We start from the raw sequence: 17,743 nt of genomic DNA on the forward strand, positions 1-17,743 counted from the left end.
GGCCCAGCCGCTCCGCGGCATGTGGGATCTTCCCGGACCGGGGCACGAACCCGTGTCCCCTGCATCGGCAGGCGGACTCTCAACCACTGCGCCACCAGGGAAGCCCTTTTTTTTTTTTTTTTTAAACAAGGAACTGAGTATGGACAGGTTGTGTACCACATTCAAATTGAGACAGCGATTTATTTGTATCAGGACTAAGGCTGCCCCCAGGTTCTCTGATCCATGGTACAGTTCCCGTTTTCAGTCTTTTATGGGGCCTGTGAGGTGGAAAAGACCATGGATTCATCCAATATTAGAGCTGGAAAGGATTCTGGAGATCCTCTACATAAAGGAGACCCCTCATTTGGCAGATAAGGAAACTGAAGTCCCGTGAGGTTCCACAATGTACCAAAGGACACACAGTTTTTCAGTAAAATTAATGTCCCTTTGTTTCCTTAAATGTGGTTAGAGAGTATACTTCTGATAGAAAATAAGACTCCTAAATTATCCTTTGCCCTAGAAGTTAAGACAACTCCCTATACTAGTGGCAGTATGGCTCATCTTGCTAACGGAAGGGAAATTCTAGAGTTTGTATTTTAATTTACTAATTAACAGAGGTTCTTGAAATTTTTATTAAAAAATTTAAAAATCTCATGCTTTCTCTTATATGATTGAATTCCAAAATAGATATTTCAATTTCCTTTTTAAACCTAAAATTTTGTTATACTCTCAAATATTGCGGTGGCCCAGAAATCTCCCTCTGTGGGAAACAGAGTTGACTGACAGCCTAGCTACCGTCCCTCTGGGTCCACCCAAGCCTCACTCCACCGAGGATGCACCCAGTCAATGGCTCAGGTAGGGCGTGCTAGTGAAAGCTCATTTCTGAGGGATGTGGGAGCTCCCCAGCCGGGGAATGAAGGCTCCCCATCGACCTGCACAAACCTTCTTAGAACTGCACTGCCCAGGGAGACTCTTCTTACCCAATTTTTTTTCCCTTCTCCTTCTTTCAGCTATGGCAGACCTGCATGCTTGGCAGTCTGTAGACTCTCCCTGCCCACACATCCTTCCTCCCCTTTCTCTTTTACAAGCACCTGCCTCCACTACTTCCCACCCGCAAGGCACCTCTTAATCATCTAATCCCACCTTGGCCTCTGCTCTTGGAGACTCAAAAGAACACAAATATGCTTTTTCTAATTACTCCCATCTTTTCCCTACTGACATTCTAATGCTCGTCCCGACACAGGGAGGCACGCTCCACTTTCTTCTCCTTTCTTCCTACTGGCTGAGAATCACCATTATAGAATCTTGGCTCAGTTATTTGACTAAATATTGATTAACAAGTATTTTGGGGGCGTAAATTCTGTGATATTACTATTATAGGAGCTACTGAGTACATAAATAAGTTGAAAATCCATTTGTGCTTATAAGGAGCCTGTAATCAAGCTGTGGATAAATCACAGAGAAAAAGTTGTTTTAATAATAATAATAATAATACAAGCAGTATACTGTTAAGTGGTGACTCAATCAATCTACCTAACTACCTATCTAATCCATCTGGATAGATTTTTTTTTTTTTTTTGGTACGCGGGCCTCTCACTGTTGTGGCCTCTCCCGTTGCGGGGCACAGGCTCCGGATGCACAGGCTCAGCGGCCATGGCTCACGGGCCCAGCCACTCCGCGGCATGTCGGATCTTCCCGGACGGGGGCACGAACCCGTGTCCCCTGCATCGGCAGGCGGACTCTCAACCACTGCGCCACCGGGGAAGCCCCATCTGGATAGATTTTTAATGCTCAAGGTCAGAAGAGAAGAAACCATTGCAGCTTTATCATTTTTTAAAAAAAATTGTAAAAATTGGATAATTTAATATGAAGGATCATTGTGAAAAATAACTAGAATATTGGTAAAGTACACATAAATTCCAAGGGATTGCCAACAGAGGTAACTCTTTTCCTGTCACCAGAGGTTTTAGTTTTGACATGCTCTTGTGTTGTTTAGCATTAACCCTCTACCTTGTATGTAACTCTCAGCCAGAGTGCAAAAGGGGCTATGATGAGAGGCTGGAAGCAGCGGGGGCGGCAGGGCAGGAGAAGCAGAACAGAAACACTGTGAATTCCAATTGTGTAGCTTGGGAAAAAAAACAATGTGATGCTAATCCTACAATAGTAAATTTCTTCTTATCTGCAGAAACTGATGCTGACATTTCCATTTATTCATTCAGTTCCTTTAGACTCCTTGTCAGATCTCTTCTAGTTGCCAAGCAACAATAACAGCAGTTCTGTACATAAGCGTTAGGCAATAACTATTGTCAATGTTTCTCCGTTCTTTGAAAGGGAAATTTAATGACCCTTTCCTATGAGAAAATGATGACAAGAACCTATTCATGGTGAAACCTAAAAGCTGTGTGTGTGGTTTGTGTTTTTGCTGTTGGAATCCAAGGACTGGGCTAAACTGACCTAAACACTCGTACAAAATCATGAAATTAAGATTCGCTCCAAAGCTTGCATGGTTTGGTCTTTAAAAACAACTGCATATCATTAAAACTTGTCCCACAGCCCATAAAATGAGTTCACTGTTAAATGGAGTTAATATTTTAAAGATGCTTGATGATGGGTTTCTTTTGTACTTTCTCTGATCCTGGTAAAAATCTCTTTAATCAAACTCTTGGGTTTTTCTGACAATACTCCCCCACATAAAGACTTGAACCATATTTCAGTACTTTATAAAACATAAATCAAGACAGTTACAGGAAAAAATAAAATAAAATGGGACATCTGTCCACCTGTTGAGGACAGACTCCAGGACACAGAGTCTATGTCAGTCACCTGCACAAATGTTGAGATGGCCCCTCCCTGTTCCCACGGTGGACGAAAGGTTCCTCTCCCCTTGTCTAGTCTTCCTCCTCCATTTTAATGAGTCTATATGAATATTGTTTACAACCCAATTTACCTCCATAACTTTAACAGCTCAAAAAGCTATTCATAGGGCTTCCCTGGTGGCGCAGTGGTTGAGAGTCCGCCTGCCGATGCAGGGTACGTGGGTTCGTGCCCCGGTCCGGGAAGATCCCACATGCCGTGGAGCGGCTGGGCCCGTGAGCCATGGCCGCTGAGCCTGCGCGTCCGGAGCCTGTGCTCCGCAACGGGAGAGGCCACAACAGTGAGAGGCCCGCGTACCGCAAAAAAAAAAAAAAAAAAAAAAAGCTATTCATAGTAAGTGGCACATTGCAGCGAGGATATTATAGACTGATTCCCCATTTCCATATCATCATATTTTCTAATCTCACTTATTTTTTGTGAGGCTCAGCAATAGCTATAAAAGTTTTAAAAAGTCAAGTCCAGTTTTATGTTCTCTTTCTCTTGTGGGTTTTTAATTGTGTTTTCTTTCTAATCTCAGTTCTATGTGAATTTATATTTTTAGTTACTAAAAAAACATTAACTAAGGCTCCTTTTCCATTTTTTAATTGTAAAATACACAGATGAGCTCCCCCAGACCCTTTATAGTTTATAGGATTAAGAGCTCATAAAGCAGCTCTACTTTTATTACTGTATTTGATGATTTTGCCAGGTAGGTTTTGTTTTCATGTCCAATCTACAGATTAGAAAACTGAGGCCCAGATAAGTTAAGTGACTTGCTCTAGGCTGCTCAACTAGTAATCAGGGAGCTACTTATCTCTGCTACTGTCTCCAAACTCCAAGCTCCTTCCATGACTTTACCTTGCTGGAGATCACTTCCCAAGCATACTTGGTGTCCTACAGTGGCTTAAGGATCACTTTTTGTTGGAATTAATTATCAGACCATAACTAGACATTCAGCAAATATTATTTTGTAACTCCATTTGTAATCCCGTTTTACAAACAAGGATCCCCTTGGCTTTCCATCACCAAATTGTACTGCTGAATTGTATTCTATTTAAACTGATTTATAATAATGCATGAAAATATCTGACTGAAAATGTTATTTCGTGCATGACAGTTCCAATAATCCTTTCTTACTCAGTTGAGAATTACATCTAAAACTTTATAAATCAATTTAGGTTGGTACCCTAGTGCTTCACATGAGAATAATGTAATAGTCACTACTGAGCCCTATCCTCAAGTCATCTAGGAGGTTCTAGTGTTAAATTTCTTTAAAAAAAAATACGTTACTTAGAAAAGAGCTGTAGAAATTGAATTGGCCCTAAATATAGGATCCCTGATTAGCCTGAAGATTTTGTTCTGGTATCTTTCCTTAATAAAATGAGATATGGAGATTATTTTCTTTTTTTTTTTGGAGGGGGTACAGTGGGATATGACTGGTTACTCACCAAAGGACCTCATCTGTTATTGGCAAAACCTACCTGAGACCGCCAGTATTTGATAACCATCTCATAAAGACGCTGCTTTTCTGCAGAACCACAGGTAGTCAACCTAAGAAGTAACCTAAGCTTGTTTCTAGAAGCAATTTAAAACTTGCTTTATTTAATAGCAAAGAGAGTACTAAAATGAGATGACACTTCCATTAACCTACATTTCAGTTTCCAAGAAGGCTTGAGGTTTTGCAAAATATCGTGAATGGGAAATCTGTCCCTAAAGAACGTTAACGATTCAAGCAGGCGTGTTCATTCATTCGTTACCCATTCATTTATCTAACTCGAACTGGGGTCAACTATGTGTCAAACCCAAGAGTACGAAGATGAGAAAGACCCAGTGCCTGCCCCCAAGGAGCACACAATCTCCCTTGGGGAGACAGACCACTAACCATGGTATAGAGGCAGAAGGCAGAGAGCCTCACTGAAGCACAAAGGAGAACAGAGGAAGGGCCAATAATTCAGGAGGGGCAGGAGGGCAGAGAAAGGAGCCACCTGAAAGGCTTCCTAAAAGGGAGGTGAGTGAGGGTCGGTCCCTGTGGAGGACGTCCCAGAGAGAGGAAACTACCTTTGCAAAGGCCTGGAGGCAGCAACATTCATGGTCAGGATGGCTGTGTTGAAGGGAGAGTAGAGAAGTGGCTACTGATAAGGGTGGAAATGTAAACAGGGTCAGCTCACACAGAGGATGGTTGTCACACTCCTAAGGAGATCAAACTTTGACTTCAAGGATATTTCCAATTTAAATCCTTTCAGTTATAGTCCAATAATATAGAGATACTTTAGAAGAGTCACAAAGAGTGTCAACTGTAAATTTCAGTTGTCTTGGATATGAGAGACCTTAAGTTAAGCTGCATGAGGACAGAAATGATTCTCTCACCCAAGCACCTCTTCCTTTCCAATTCATCCAATAGTGGACCCACTAGAGATAACTGATGAATTCATTTCACTGCAAGACTTTTACTGAGTATTTCATTTCCCACAGTGCTTGATTAGCTAGTGTATAAAAACACCACACGGATCTGTTCTCACATCTCTAAAAGCTTATAATTTATAACTTAAGACATAACAGTTATTATTCTTAATTTTCAGAACTAAAATGTCAGTGCTGTGTGACAGATTGGGAAACAAACTAATCATAAAAAGGCCATAAAAGCTAATCACTAAAGGAAATAAAAGAACGAAAATAAATCAATGTAAAATTACAAATGATCAGAATTTTCCGTTGTTTATTATGATTTATTTTATTGAGCTGAGAAATCTATTAACCTTTTGATACGGGAAGATGGAATTTACTGAGTTAGAGGAGCTTTACTTCCATTGTCATGCAGATGGATAATATTTACAACTTAAACATCACCCTCTTTCAAAACGATGCCAACATTTTGATAAGTTACTGAAGTGCAATGGCAAAAACACCATCTCCTGTTACTCTTCGTACGTGTATGTGACACTGGTCATGACAAGTGGATGAATGTGGCGCCTGAGCCCATGCACAGAGCATTCACACTGAACCTCTGTGGTCTGTGAGATCACGGATCAGCCTCCTTCCCCATTTTGGCTCGAGGCCACCTCTGTTTTGAACAAGACACTCTATCTGCTGAGCCTACCATATCGGTCTGTCCACTGGCCATGTTTTGCAGGGAATCAATTACTATGACTGATTCTTTAAAGTGCTTTTCCTTCCCATAACCCAACTTTAGGAGCTGTTCAACCCATCCATCAACAGATATTTGGAAAGGGGCCAATATTTGGTCAGCACTGTGGTGCCGGACCCAGCTTCTCAAACTGGGAACACATAGTCTCACCCGAGTGTATGACTGTGAGTCACAGAGAATATGAAGCCACAATGTAAAAGGGCCCAGACTTCTGCCACTGTTTGCTCAATGGTCGATAAGTGAAAACAGTTCTGTATTAACATAATATATGGAATATATTACAGAATACAATGGATTAAAAAATTGCATCCATTTTTAAGATCACACAGAAGACTCCAAAGAAATTATATGTGGAAGTTGGTTTTGACCATGTCCCAAAGTAGCAAGTTTGTTCTTCTGTGCCCTGGGGTTATTTTAGTGGAAAACTCTGGGAAGCAGTAATACAGTGGAAAGAGCATGAGCTTTAGAACCAGACAGAGCTGAGTTTGAATCCTTGCTCTTTCATATTCCCTGAGACTCTGACTTTGACCAAATCACTTTATCTCAAGCCTCTGTGTCCTCATCAAACAGAAAAGTTATTTAATATGAAGATCTATAAAATAAGTAGTACAGCAGCTGGCAAAGCTGGGGGAGGTTTTAAAAATATACCATAAGTCATGTTCCTGCTTAATTCCTTTCAATGGCTACTTTTGCCCTTTGAATAAAACCCTACATGTTTCTGTCTCAGCTTCTAAACCTTTTGGGGCACAGACCCCCTTTGGCAGTCTGGTGAAGCCTCGGGGGTCCCTCTCAGAATAATGTTTAAATAAAACATACACGATTACAGAGGAAACCACTCATATTGAAATAACATTAAAATATTAATAAAAAATTTTATGCTACAGTAATGTACGTGCTTCTCTGTCAACATCAAATAACACAACATAGCGGCAGGTTCTGTAATTACAGTAATTTTGAAGTAGTGATGAACAAACAGCTTTTCAGGATATCTGCAACAAATGTAATTTGATATGAAGACACCTGTGATTTCTAGTTGTGAAAGTCACAGGTACTCCTGCTACTCCTGTGGGTTGTTTTTCTCCCTTGCCTAGATTCATGATTGAAGGAAATGCTAAATTTCATTTAGATAACGAGTAAAGATGAAAATTCATTTTTGTTTTCATCCAACTTTGTGAAACCCTGGCTTCCACCCCTGGATGCTGTGGAGGTTGAGGGAACAGGTGAAGAGTCAGTATTCTACCAATTCTGGTTCCTGGCGTACTCTCTGCCCTCATCTCCCATCACCATCCCTCTGCCTACCACACTCTGGCCACACCGGCCACTCAACCACTAGCTCTTCAAACACGATGAACTTCAGTCTTCCTCAGGCACCTGCTTTTGCTTATCTACCTGGAATGCTCTGTCCTTGGATCACTGCATGGTGTTTCTTTCCTGTTTTCTCTATCTCAGCTCAAATATCACCTTCTCTGAGAGGGCTGCCCTGACCAACCCCATCTAAAGTAGCCACCTGCCCGTGCCGCCCTGCTGTATTTTCCTCATCATAGACATCACTATATGAAATGATCGTGTTCATTTATATGTTCTTGTGTTTACTTTCTGTTTCCCTGCCTTAGAAAACAAGCTCCATGGGAGCAGGAACCTCATCTACATGTTCAGTGCCACATCGTCAGCATCCAGACAGTGTTTGGGACAAAACAGGAGTCTGATATGTCTTGGCTAAAGGAAAGAAAAATTACTGAGGATTCCAGTAATGTTACTTCTCTCATCCTTCACTCAGGGTTTTAGGCACTGTGGGGATACAAAGGGATGAAAGACAACCTATGGCCCCCAAGTAGTTAGCCTAATGGAGGTGGGAGGTGGCCCTGTGGAGGGCTGGAGTGAGTTCCAGGTGAGGCTCTCTCACTTTGCTGTGTGACCATGGACGAACCCCTTCCAGGGCCTCAGCTCCCCTGGCGCCAGACGAATGGCTTGGACAACTTTAACTCCCTGGTCTCATGGGATCTACAGTGTATGATCATTTGAGAGCTAACAGTGCAAGGGAGCATATATGGCAAGGGAGGGGTGGTGACCCTAAGCCGAGAAAATTCACAGAGGAGGACAAGACTTGGAACGGCTCTGAAGTACACTCAGCCTCCAATGAATAATGAGGAGGGGGGATTTTCAGAGTCATGAACCCTCAGTGTTGAAAGAAACGGTAAAGGCTACTCAGCGCGACCACTAGGGAATGCTTTGGATATCTCTACGAGGCTGTTTTTGGAGATGTAGCATAATACCCCCGCTCTTAGATGGAACCCAGCATGGTGGTTAAGAGTATGAACTGTAGAATAGCACTGCTGGGTTCAGATCCCAGCTCTGTTGCTTCCTAGCTATGTGACCTCAGGCAAAGTACTTACCTTCTCTGTGTCTCAATTCCATCCTCTGTAAAATGAAAATAACTACGTGGCGTTATAGTCAAGACTAAATGAGAAAATGAATATAATATGCATAACGCCCATTTAGTAAATGCTACTTATGATTCTGTGGAATGGTTTTCTCGTGTGTCAAGCTTACTATGCATTCTCCCAAACCATTTTTCCCTTCCTCCATTAGACTACATTATCCAGTTTGGAGTATCTGCAAGCCAATATTTAATTATATCTTACCTTTTCCTTGACATTCACATGAGTATTGAGTTCAGCCATCTTGCTTCTAGTGGAATAAGCCCTACCAGGAAGGGGAAAAAAAATGATTAACTTTAAAGTTCTAAAATTGATTTCTCAATGTGTTATTTTTATGCTCTCTTCCAATATAGTAAACAATTTCATTCAGCCATAATCATAAATACCAATTTAGAATATAAAAGTACTTTCAAGCTAAGCACTTGTCTTAGATATGCTCTAAAAGCATGTTACAATAACTCCAGATGACAATGTAAAATGTTTTATTCATACTGTACCAACATGGAGAATGACAAACACAGATGGGTATGCACCTAAACTGTGTTTCTTATTATGTAAAATAAAGGTGGTCAAAACGGTGAGAGGAGGAAAAGTGTACCTATTTTAACTAAGCATTGTCATCACAATCTTTACTGTTCCAATGATTTTATTAGTCTCTAGTCAATATAGCAAACATTGAGTCTTTCCTGCCTGTATGTAACTATGCCAAAACACTCCAGGAAGAAACAAGAGAAAGGTTCCATATTAAAACATAAGAAACACATAATAGTTTTTAAACTTGTGTTTTCACTTATCAATATATGAACATTCTTCCAGATCAACACATATATACCTGTATCATATTTTTAATGACCGTAAATTCATGATCTGTAGTCTCAAATGTACTCTTAAAACTGCCCATAACCCTTCCGTTTTCCTAAATTCTTTAGGTTTTTGGCCTTTGGTGCCCAATCTTCTTTGAAAAGTTGCCCACTATGAGAAGATCTGTATTCTTAATATCAAGCTGTGGTGTTTTTCTTCTTCTCATCCAGTCTAAATCTTTTATCACTATTATAGAAGCTACATCTTAAGTCTTTAATAGTTTCAATCTCTTTTTGAAATAGGGCATAACTGACTTACAATGGGCAAACAGATTGGTTCAGAAGTTAGCAGCTAGACAGGCCGAGATATCAATATATTACCTATTTGCGTGTTTAATGCTTTTTGTCAATCAAGAACCACTGAAACTCTTTCTTATATCCTTTTTGACTTTGGCTACAAAGAGTGTATCTAGAATTGATAACATTTCAGGGACAACTTGCAAAAATTCTCTGATTTCTCCACACCAAAACTTCTTTTAAGCCTAGGTCTTAAATAAAGCATAAATTCAGATCCATTACCTTTTGTTGATTTAGGATGAAAGCTTGGCAATATGTAATCTTAACTCTATTACCACTCAAATAGGAATCCATATACTATTATCTACTATATTATTAAATATTAGAAACAGTAAACTTTTATTTTTACAAGTTTCCAAATGACATTGCCACTGATACATGCATTTGGGCACGGTGGCAGGGGAGACCCTGCATACTCAATCCCCAGTAAGACAGCTCCTTCCCAAATACTCTGCAGAGTGCCCATCCCACTGGATACACCTTCCATTTAAATAACGCTTCCCAATGGTAAATGCTATATCCTCTGCCTTGGCATAAGGGAGAAAGTATATAATGCTAGCTGGCAAATAATGTCTGAATTTCATTCTCACTATTCTTGCCCCTGAGAGTTACTAGTAAAAGACATTAGGATTATTTTCTGATTATCCATAACAGTGAATAGAGATGGTATGTGAAGTATAAGCACAAATAATCAGGTGTTTTTGTTTACAAGCCATAGATGTGAAACCTTTGACCAGTCATCACAATGCCTGCAAGATAGTCTATAAGCATGATATCTGAAGACATTTGAATGGTTGATTTTCTTATTCAAATGGAAGTTCTGGCATTATGTAAACATACACTGCGTATACATAGATTTTTCTATATGTGATAGTGTATGTATGTATGTGAGAGAATGAGGATGGGGAAGACAGAGAAAAGAGACACAGGCTGCAGCTATGGAGTGAGGAAGGCTCAAAGGAGACAGCAACACTTGGGGCAATTTGTTAAGATGGATCTGAGCCACAATTCCTCTCATTAGACTGGATTAGCTACATCTTCCGGACACATCTACCCCTGCCATTATACATGTGTGAAATCTGATAGAAAAAGGGTTTTGTTTTTGTTTTGCTTTGATGTCTAGGATTTGGGTGTGCAGCATTTTCTAAAGCTGGAGTGTTATAATCTATAGAGAAATCAGGGAGGAATTCCACAGAGGACAGAAAATTTCTGAGATCTGAGTAAGTGGCAGTACTGAATGGTAAGCTAGATTCATAGGAATATATATATTTCCTAGGCAATTCTCTTTCCCATTGCTTTGGCGTCTAAGTCAAGGAAGACTCTTCTTTGGTTGTGATGCCAGTAAGATTGATTACAATATTATTTTTATTGTGGAAGGAAAAGGCTGGCTGTGAGAGTAGAATGGGGCTATTACAGGTTCCTCAGATGGGAAGATAAGATAAAAATAATTTGTAGGGAGCTCTTCTTTGCCCATTTTACTCTTTATTTTCCCCCCTATGTGCTATCTCTACAGGCAATTCCTTCCAGCTGGATTCCTATGGCCTTTGTTCATCAAGGCTTTCCGCTGGCTAGCATATAACAGAGAGATTGGGAAATCAGCTCCAGTTCCAGTTATGGAAACTAAATGAAAGACTTCAATATAAATAGAAAATAAATCTGATTTGCCTTAAGAATTAAGAATTTAAGTGGCTAGATAGTTACATTGGGTTCTATTGATAAGGACAAACAACGGGGACAAGGTTGACCTTCAGTGTCAAAGGCCCTTCCTGAGTGTCCACACCTCAGATTGGCACTAGCCCTTCCAGAATATTCAGAAGCACACCTCGCCCTGGCGTGGCATCACATGCCCATTACCTTTCCTCTGGCTCCCTCGCCCCCAGGAAAATGAAACTGTGCTGTGCCCCTATTCTTCTGGGATTCTGCTCTCTGCTATGAACTATATCGGGACAGCCAGATCCACTTAATCTGAATCTCAACTGTTTAACTTAAATAGTTAAGGAACTAAAAAAAAAAAAAAATAGTTAAGGAACTTTTCCTCTAAGAAACAATATATTATCACCTCCTCCTAAATGACAGGCCCAGAGTTCAGCAACTTGAAACTCCATCCCTCAAAGCTGCAGACCCCCTGGGTTAACCCGAGAAGCCTTTGATGCTGTGAGTAAGTTGACATGTTTGGGGCCAACGGACCTCCTATTTCCTTCTCATCAAGCTTGGTCACCATGCTTGATGGTCTATCTCTAACATAGCTTGATCTCGAGAGCTTTTAAGTCCATAAGAAAGGTACGACGATCTCTGACTTCTTGGGGGAGAACCTGGTTTCTAATTCCTATTATCACTACAATCGTTCTTAGAACAGACCAATTACTGGGGCCTAACTATTCAAATCCACACATACATGTCCCATGCGTATAAATAATCAATAGAAAATGAAGATAGCCAGAAATACAAGTCCTGATATTGGTGCAACATTTTAATAGCTTAGGTATTGTTTGAAATGTTTTCCCTATAATTACACCTCAGCTTTCAGTAATAACATTACAAATATACATATACATCATCTAAGTTTTACATATATCCTAGAGAAAAATAAAGATCAAGGAAACTGTTGACTGAAATTTTATTTATGAAATCTCAGATTGATCTCTCACCTCAGTTTAGATATATGTTCCATAGTCAGAAACTTATTTACAATGGGCAAACATTTCCTAACTTATTAGGAAAGATGTCAATCCCAAAGAAAAGCATTTCACCATTTATCTATCACCAATATGTCATCTATACACATATCCAGTGTAAAATTAATAATCCACAACTATAGTTACCATCAAACTGAACTTACTTATGCAAAGATCTTAATATGCATTAATGCTAGTCAGAAAATCTATTAGTTTGTAAAAAAGAAATATTCTTTATGAAAAATACACCTGAATAGTGCAAATTCCAGCACATACATTTGTTTCAGTATTTCTAGTTAATACAATTCAGAGGAGTTTAATATATACCACAATCTGATCAACTACCAAACTAGGAGTTTAAAAAAGATATGTTTATATTTCTCATGCAATCATATAAACTATAAAAAGTTAGAACAGTATATTGAAATGCCAATTGCTTTCTGACTTACCAATCTCCGTTTTCCCTCCTGTTTCACTATGTAGACAGTAATAAAGTTTCACTTTTGTTTCTCTGAAACCTATTACTGCTCTTAGACTGACTTTCCTGTTCTCAGGTGTCATATCGCTTTTCTTGAATGGAATTTAGAGAGCCAGAGGAAATACATAAGAAAAAATTTAAAATAATGATTTTCACAATTTTTTTCAAGGTTATTTATGCAAAGTTTTCCCATGATTTATAAAAAAACATAAAAATAGAGAATGCCAGTTGGTATGGGGGGGAGGTGGAGGCCAGAAAAAAGAAACTTCCTCGGGTCATTTTCTTGCAAAGTCAGATTTGAATGCGGCTGGTCTGAACCAGAATGTCCTGGGAGCGTAAAATACATCCTGGATTTCAAAGGCTTGCTACAGAAAAGGAATGTAAACTGTCTCAGTAGATTTTTATGTCAGTTGTGTGTTGAAATGATAATATTTGACATGTTGAGTTAAATAAAATATAACATTAAAATTAACTTCACCCATTTCTTTTTACTTTTTTAATGTTACTACTAGAAAAATTTAAATGGCCTATGTTGCTTACATCATACTTCTACTGGAAACTGCTGTCCTAGAGCAGTGGCTCTTAAAGTGGGATTCCCAGAGAAGCAGCAACAGCAGCATCTGGGAACTTGTTAGAAATGTAAATTCTCTGCCCCTCTCCAGAAGGACTGGATCAGAAGCTCTGGGAGGGGGGCACAGCAGTCAGTGCTCTAACCCACCCTCCAGGGCATTCAGACACACGCAAACCAAACTGTGAGAACCACTGCTTTATAGTCTCTGGCCTGGGAATATTAAGAATGGGCCACTTCCTTGATCCCAATCACCACACACAACAAACAGATTCTCCAGATGCCTAGATAGATAAACGGGTGGGGAGCTAGTTTCGTTAGGGAATGGTCTTTTCACCAACATATTAATAATAATAATAATATGGAGCACTTAGATTGTGCCAGGCACTCTGCTAAGTGCTTGACACATATTTATCCATTTAACCCTCATACCCCCATAAAGTAGAAACTGTGATTATCTTCATTTCATACACGTGAAAGCTGAGGCACAGAGATTCAGTAACCAACCCGGGGTCCCACGGTAAGTGGCAGGGCCAGGACTCAACCCCAGGCAGTCTGAAGCTCTGGAGCCCAGAGCCATTGTGCTGATAGCACCTCAAAAGCATCATAAACAAGTCACGGGGCTCACTGTATACGAATTGCAGTAAGAACTCTGCAAGGAGAATAAAACCTGTCCCGGGTGCTGCCTTCTCCAGCCGGTCAGGCATGTGATGTATGCTTTGTACATTCGCAGGGCACACAGACTGCAGAGCAAAGCACTAAACTCTCACAGGAATGGGAGGGAATGTACCTGTTATAAAGAGGTGGCTGTTTTCCTGTGGCTTCTACCTCAGATGAGAATGTTAGAAGCTTCATTTAGTGGGCCCTTGACCAACAAGCTGCTTTCCTGGTTCTACAACGTTGCCCAGAGGCTCCACGACATTTCAGGGTCTAATGTTTAACTACTCCATCTTTCTAAGTTAAAGTAATTAAAGTGTCTGTGTATTTGATTTTGGTACAGCCTAGACAGTGTTGTGATCACATAGATCCTGAGACATTTTCTCATGGCTGCCTCAGAGAGGAAGAATCGGGACTGATCTTGTGGGGAGGAAGTCAATTATGCGATGTGATTGGAGAAGCAGCAAAAAGCCTCTCAGTCAAAACAGAGCGTCCCACAGTCTCCCAGAGAGCCAACTCCTAACCTGGGGAAACTTCTTAAGGGATGTCTACATTTTTACTCAGCTTATGGATTACTACCACCTCTGGAAGAAGGTGCAAGTTCACACATTAATTTATTTCATTCTCTACTGCCATCATTTGGCCCTTAGCAGAGAGAGGTGCTCTGAGAGAATGGGAAACAGGACAGGGAAATTTTGACAGAGAGCTTGGGGAAGCCTGCACATCTGTTTATGTGGGCCACCATTTGCCCTGACGGAACATCTGAGTAAAGGTTCTAGATTGTCAGAGTATAGCACGAGGGCCTCAGGTATTCACTTGCAGAGAAAGAGATTGGAGTTGTAGGGGAAGAAAAATAAGTTTCCCTCTACCCTTTGAGTTCTTAGCTGGGACCCCTGTAATAAAAGATGAATACGTGAAAAACAAACAGATGTCTATTAACATGTATATCTCACATACACATGGGAGATACTCAGGGAAAAATGAAGAACTCCCCCGAGGTGGCCTAAAATTCAGGATTAAATACCATCTTAACAGGAAAAGCAGAGGGGAGAGTGAATGACTTTTAGGAAAGATGAATGAGCCCTTAGAAGAACAGATGGAGGTATGGTAGCTTGTGACAAAGTCTGCTGAGTGTGGTGTCCATTCTCTAGTCTCCCCTCCTGTGATGAAAGTCAACATCCTCCCTGGCTGGTGAAACTCCCGGGGAGGGAAGTTATGACAACTGAGCTCCTTTTGGACGATCTGTCTTTAAGCAGAAAAGGGGAGTTCAGAGAAAGCCTCTTCCTGCATTTGCTGTTTTTCAAGTGCGCACACCTCACAATAATCAATACGCCAAAGCAGCATATTTGGGGACAGCTCGAGAATATAAATAAATGCCTGAACCACCACTGCCGTATTTTGGGGTGGCATCTTCTCTAGCCTTCAGAGCACAGGACCTCTGTGGTCCTTTCCAGCTCTCAGGTATTCAAGTCTGTAAGGGCCCTGGAGGTGATGCAAGCACTTAGTAGCCAGGGTAGCTGAAAGCTGAAAATTCACCTTAAAAAAAAAAAAAAAAAAAAGACGTGGGTGCTGTCTCCCACGTACTAGGCTATTTCTCTGTAAAGATCACCTTTAAACTGGTCAAGGACTAACTGTCCAGTCCCCTAAGCACAGTCAAGGGCACTTACATGCCAGCTGGAGAGGAAAACAGTGCTCCCTCTATAAAACTGGGACTTTGCCTAAATGTATCAATAACATCATATAGGTTTTCTGTTGCTTAACTCTTCCATTGCCTAATCTTCTCTCTCTTCCATTTTGTGTCCTCTTCCCTTTCACTCCTACCTTAGCTGTTCCTTACCTGGTCTTGTAATTACTGCGGTCTCTCATAATCTAAGTAGCTCTTTTTTTTAGCTCTTTTTTCTGTGGGGTTTAATCCCCACAGTTTAATAAAGGTTCTTGTGCAGTGCCTCGCTCCTCGGAGGAAAGTTGCTTTAATTATTGGGAATGAAGACACATAAACAATGAAACAGAGAATAGTGACTGAAATATGAATTTCATATGAAGACTCTTACCTAAACTTTTTTGTTTAATTTGAAGGGGGGGAAAAAATCTCAAGGTTGCATTTTTATTCAAAGACACTTCAGTGTTTTAAACCCACTGTTAGAACAACTTCACTGAAAAGCATTTTAAGGGCAAATGTCAGGGAAAAAAATTTTCACATTTAAAAGCCCTGTCTCTGCCCCTTTTGAAAAGCAGGGTTAGCCTTTGGTTTAGAAATGTCACTGCCTACTAAGTTCTTTGTGGGGGGAAGAAAGAAAATTGAATGTTTTCTTTAAACAGGTCATTAACAGTCAATACTGACTCGAAAAATCCTGCTTCCAGAGGCAGATAAAAGCTTCCAATCATTTAGGATATCACTTGAGCACATCTAGGGCAAGATGTGCTGATGCAAGTTTCAGACCTTTATGAGAGAATGTCTTGACTCAACAGCCCCTAGTGCTTGCGTAGGAAGCAGAGTCATCGGGACTGTGCTCCCTTGGACATGCTGCACACACAGAGTCGCCAGGAAGAGCACAACGCACGCTATACGGCAGGCCCGGCTTTGCATTTTCCATTTTAGTACCAGCACACGCGTATGAATGAAGATTAACCATTTTTGCATAAAGTGCCAAACCACCTCCCCAAGGCAGCAGAATGCAAATGGGCGGAAAAGAGCAAAGGACAGCTAAAATAAACGTGCAGATCTCAGGCACCGCGAGCACAGTGGGGGGGGGGGCACAGGGGGAGGGCGCACGGCAGGCTCTATTAAGGCATTCATCTGCGGCCTGATTTCTCTATTTAATTTGAAATTATTTCATTGCACAGGTCTCTGACAGCTCGAGAATATAAATAAATGCCTTTTTCTAAAAGTGACCCGATGCTGGCTCCTGAAAGGCTCTGCTTCTGATTGCTGGCCTTTCAAGCAAACATGTGTTTCCATAGAGATGTGGGTGACCCGGGCCCGATGCAAGTACCCACTTGTATCAGCAATTCAATTATGCTCAGTTCTTTTAAGATGCGATGATGTCAGCTCAAGTCTTTAAAACAGGCCTATCCTCAGAGATGCCTTGGGAAAGGTGAAGTGGGCAGCGTTACAAGGTTCGGAAGAATAAATTCCACTCTCTCCAAGCACGCCATAATAGGCTCTCTCCCCACAGATCACACCGCCTTGCCCACCATCCCCTACTGCCGCCCGCAGAACAAATCCCAAACTCCAGAGGGGTTTAGACAAAAGACTAAGCACAGTTCTCCTTCACACCCCTGAGCACCAAACTACCTCACACCAACTCCCCAAATGTTGAAAAGGAAATACCATGCCTTCTCTTTCTTTTTTTCCTTTCCCTCAGCTCTTCAACCAGCTATGGCAATTCCTACACAAAGGGCAATGTTTTTTTATTAGTATGTGAGAAACATTTACTAAACACCTACAATGTGCTGGGCTCTATGGGGAATGCTGGCAATGGTTACAAAATACCACTTATGCAACTCTTGCTGTATGCCCGGCACCTTCCATGTATGAACTCATTTAATTCTCATAAAGACCCTATGGAGTATGTCAGCCCTCATTTTATAGAAAAAGGAATGCCAGCATAGAGTCACACTGCCAGTGAATGCCTGAGCTGAGATCTGAACTTGGATCTCCTGACTGCAGCGCTCCTGCCCCCAAAGGAGCTTAAACCCTCTGACGAAGACAGATATACAAGCAAAAACACAGAAAAGAGGAGGTGGGGAAGAAAATCAGTGCGTGGACTCCGGAAATTAGACTAGGAATTGA

General features: G+C 40.9%; 1 protein-coding gene across 6 annotated transcripts in view; it reads right to left on the minus strand.

The window, feature by feature from the left end:
• SPATS2L (spermatogenesis associated serine rich 2 like) overlaps positions 1 to 17,743 on the minus strand; it is a 165,623-nt gene that overhangs the window by 75,289 nt on the left and 72,591 nt on the right. For 5 of the 6 annotated variants that reach the window (XM_029225067.1, XM_029225069.1, XM_029225066.1 and 2 more), the window contains one exon: positions 8,620 to 8,680. In XM_029225067.1, the coding sequence (XP_029080900.1) occupies positions 8,620 to 8,658 (39 nt within the window). In that variant the 5' untranslated portion in view covers positions 8,659 to 8,680. Of the gene's footprint in view, positions 1 to 8,619; positions 8,681 to 12,696; positions 12,743 to 17,743 lie in introns of those variants that run through there. The other variant, XM_029225068.1, reaches the window with a different exon arrangement.

Source organism: Monodon monoceros, unplaced genomic scaffold (assembly GCF_005190385.1).
Source record: "Monodon monoceros isolate NGI ecotype Baffin Bay Population unplaced genomic scaffold, NGI_Narwhal_1 Super_Scaffold_16, whole genome shotgun sequence".
NCBI classification, from domain to species: Eukaryota; Metazoa; Chordata; class Mammalia; order Artiodactyla; family Monodontidae; genus Monodon; species Monodon monoceros.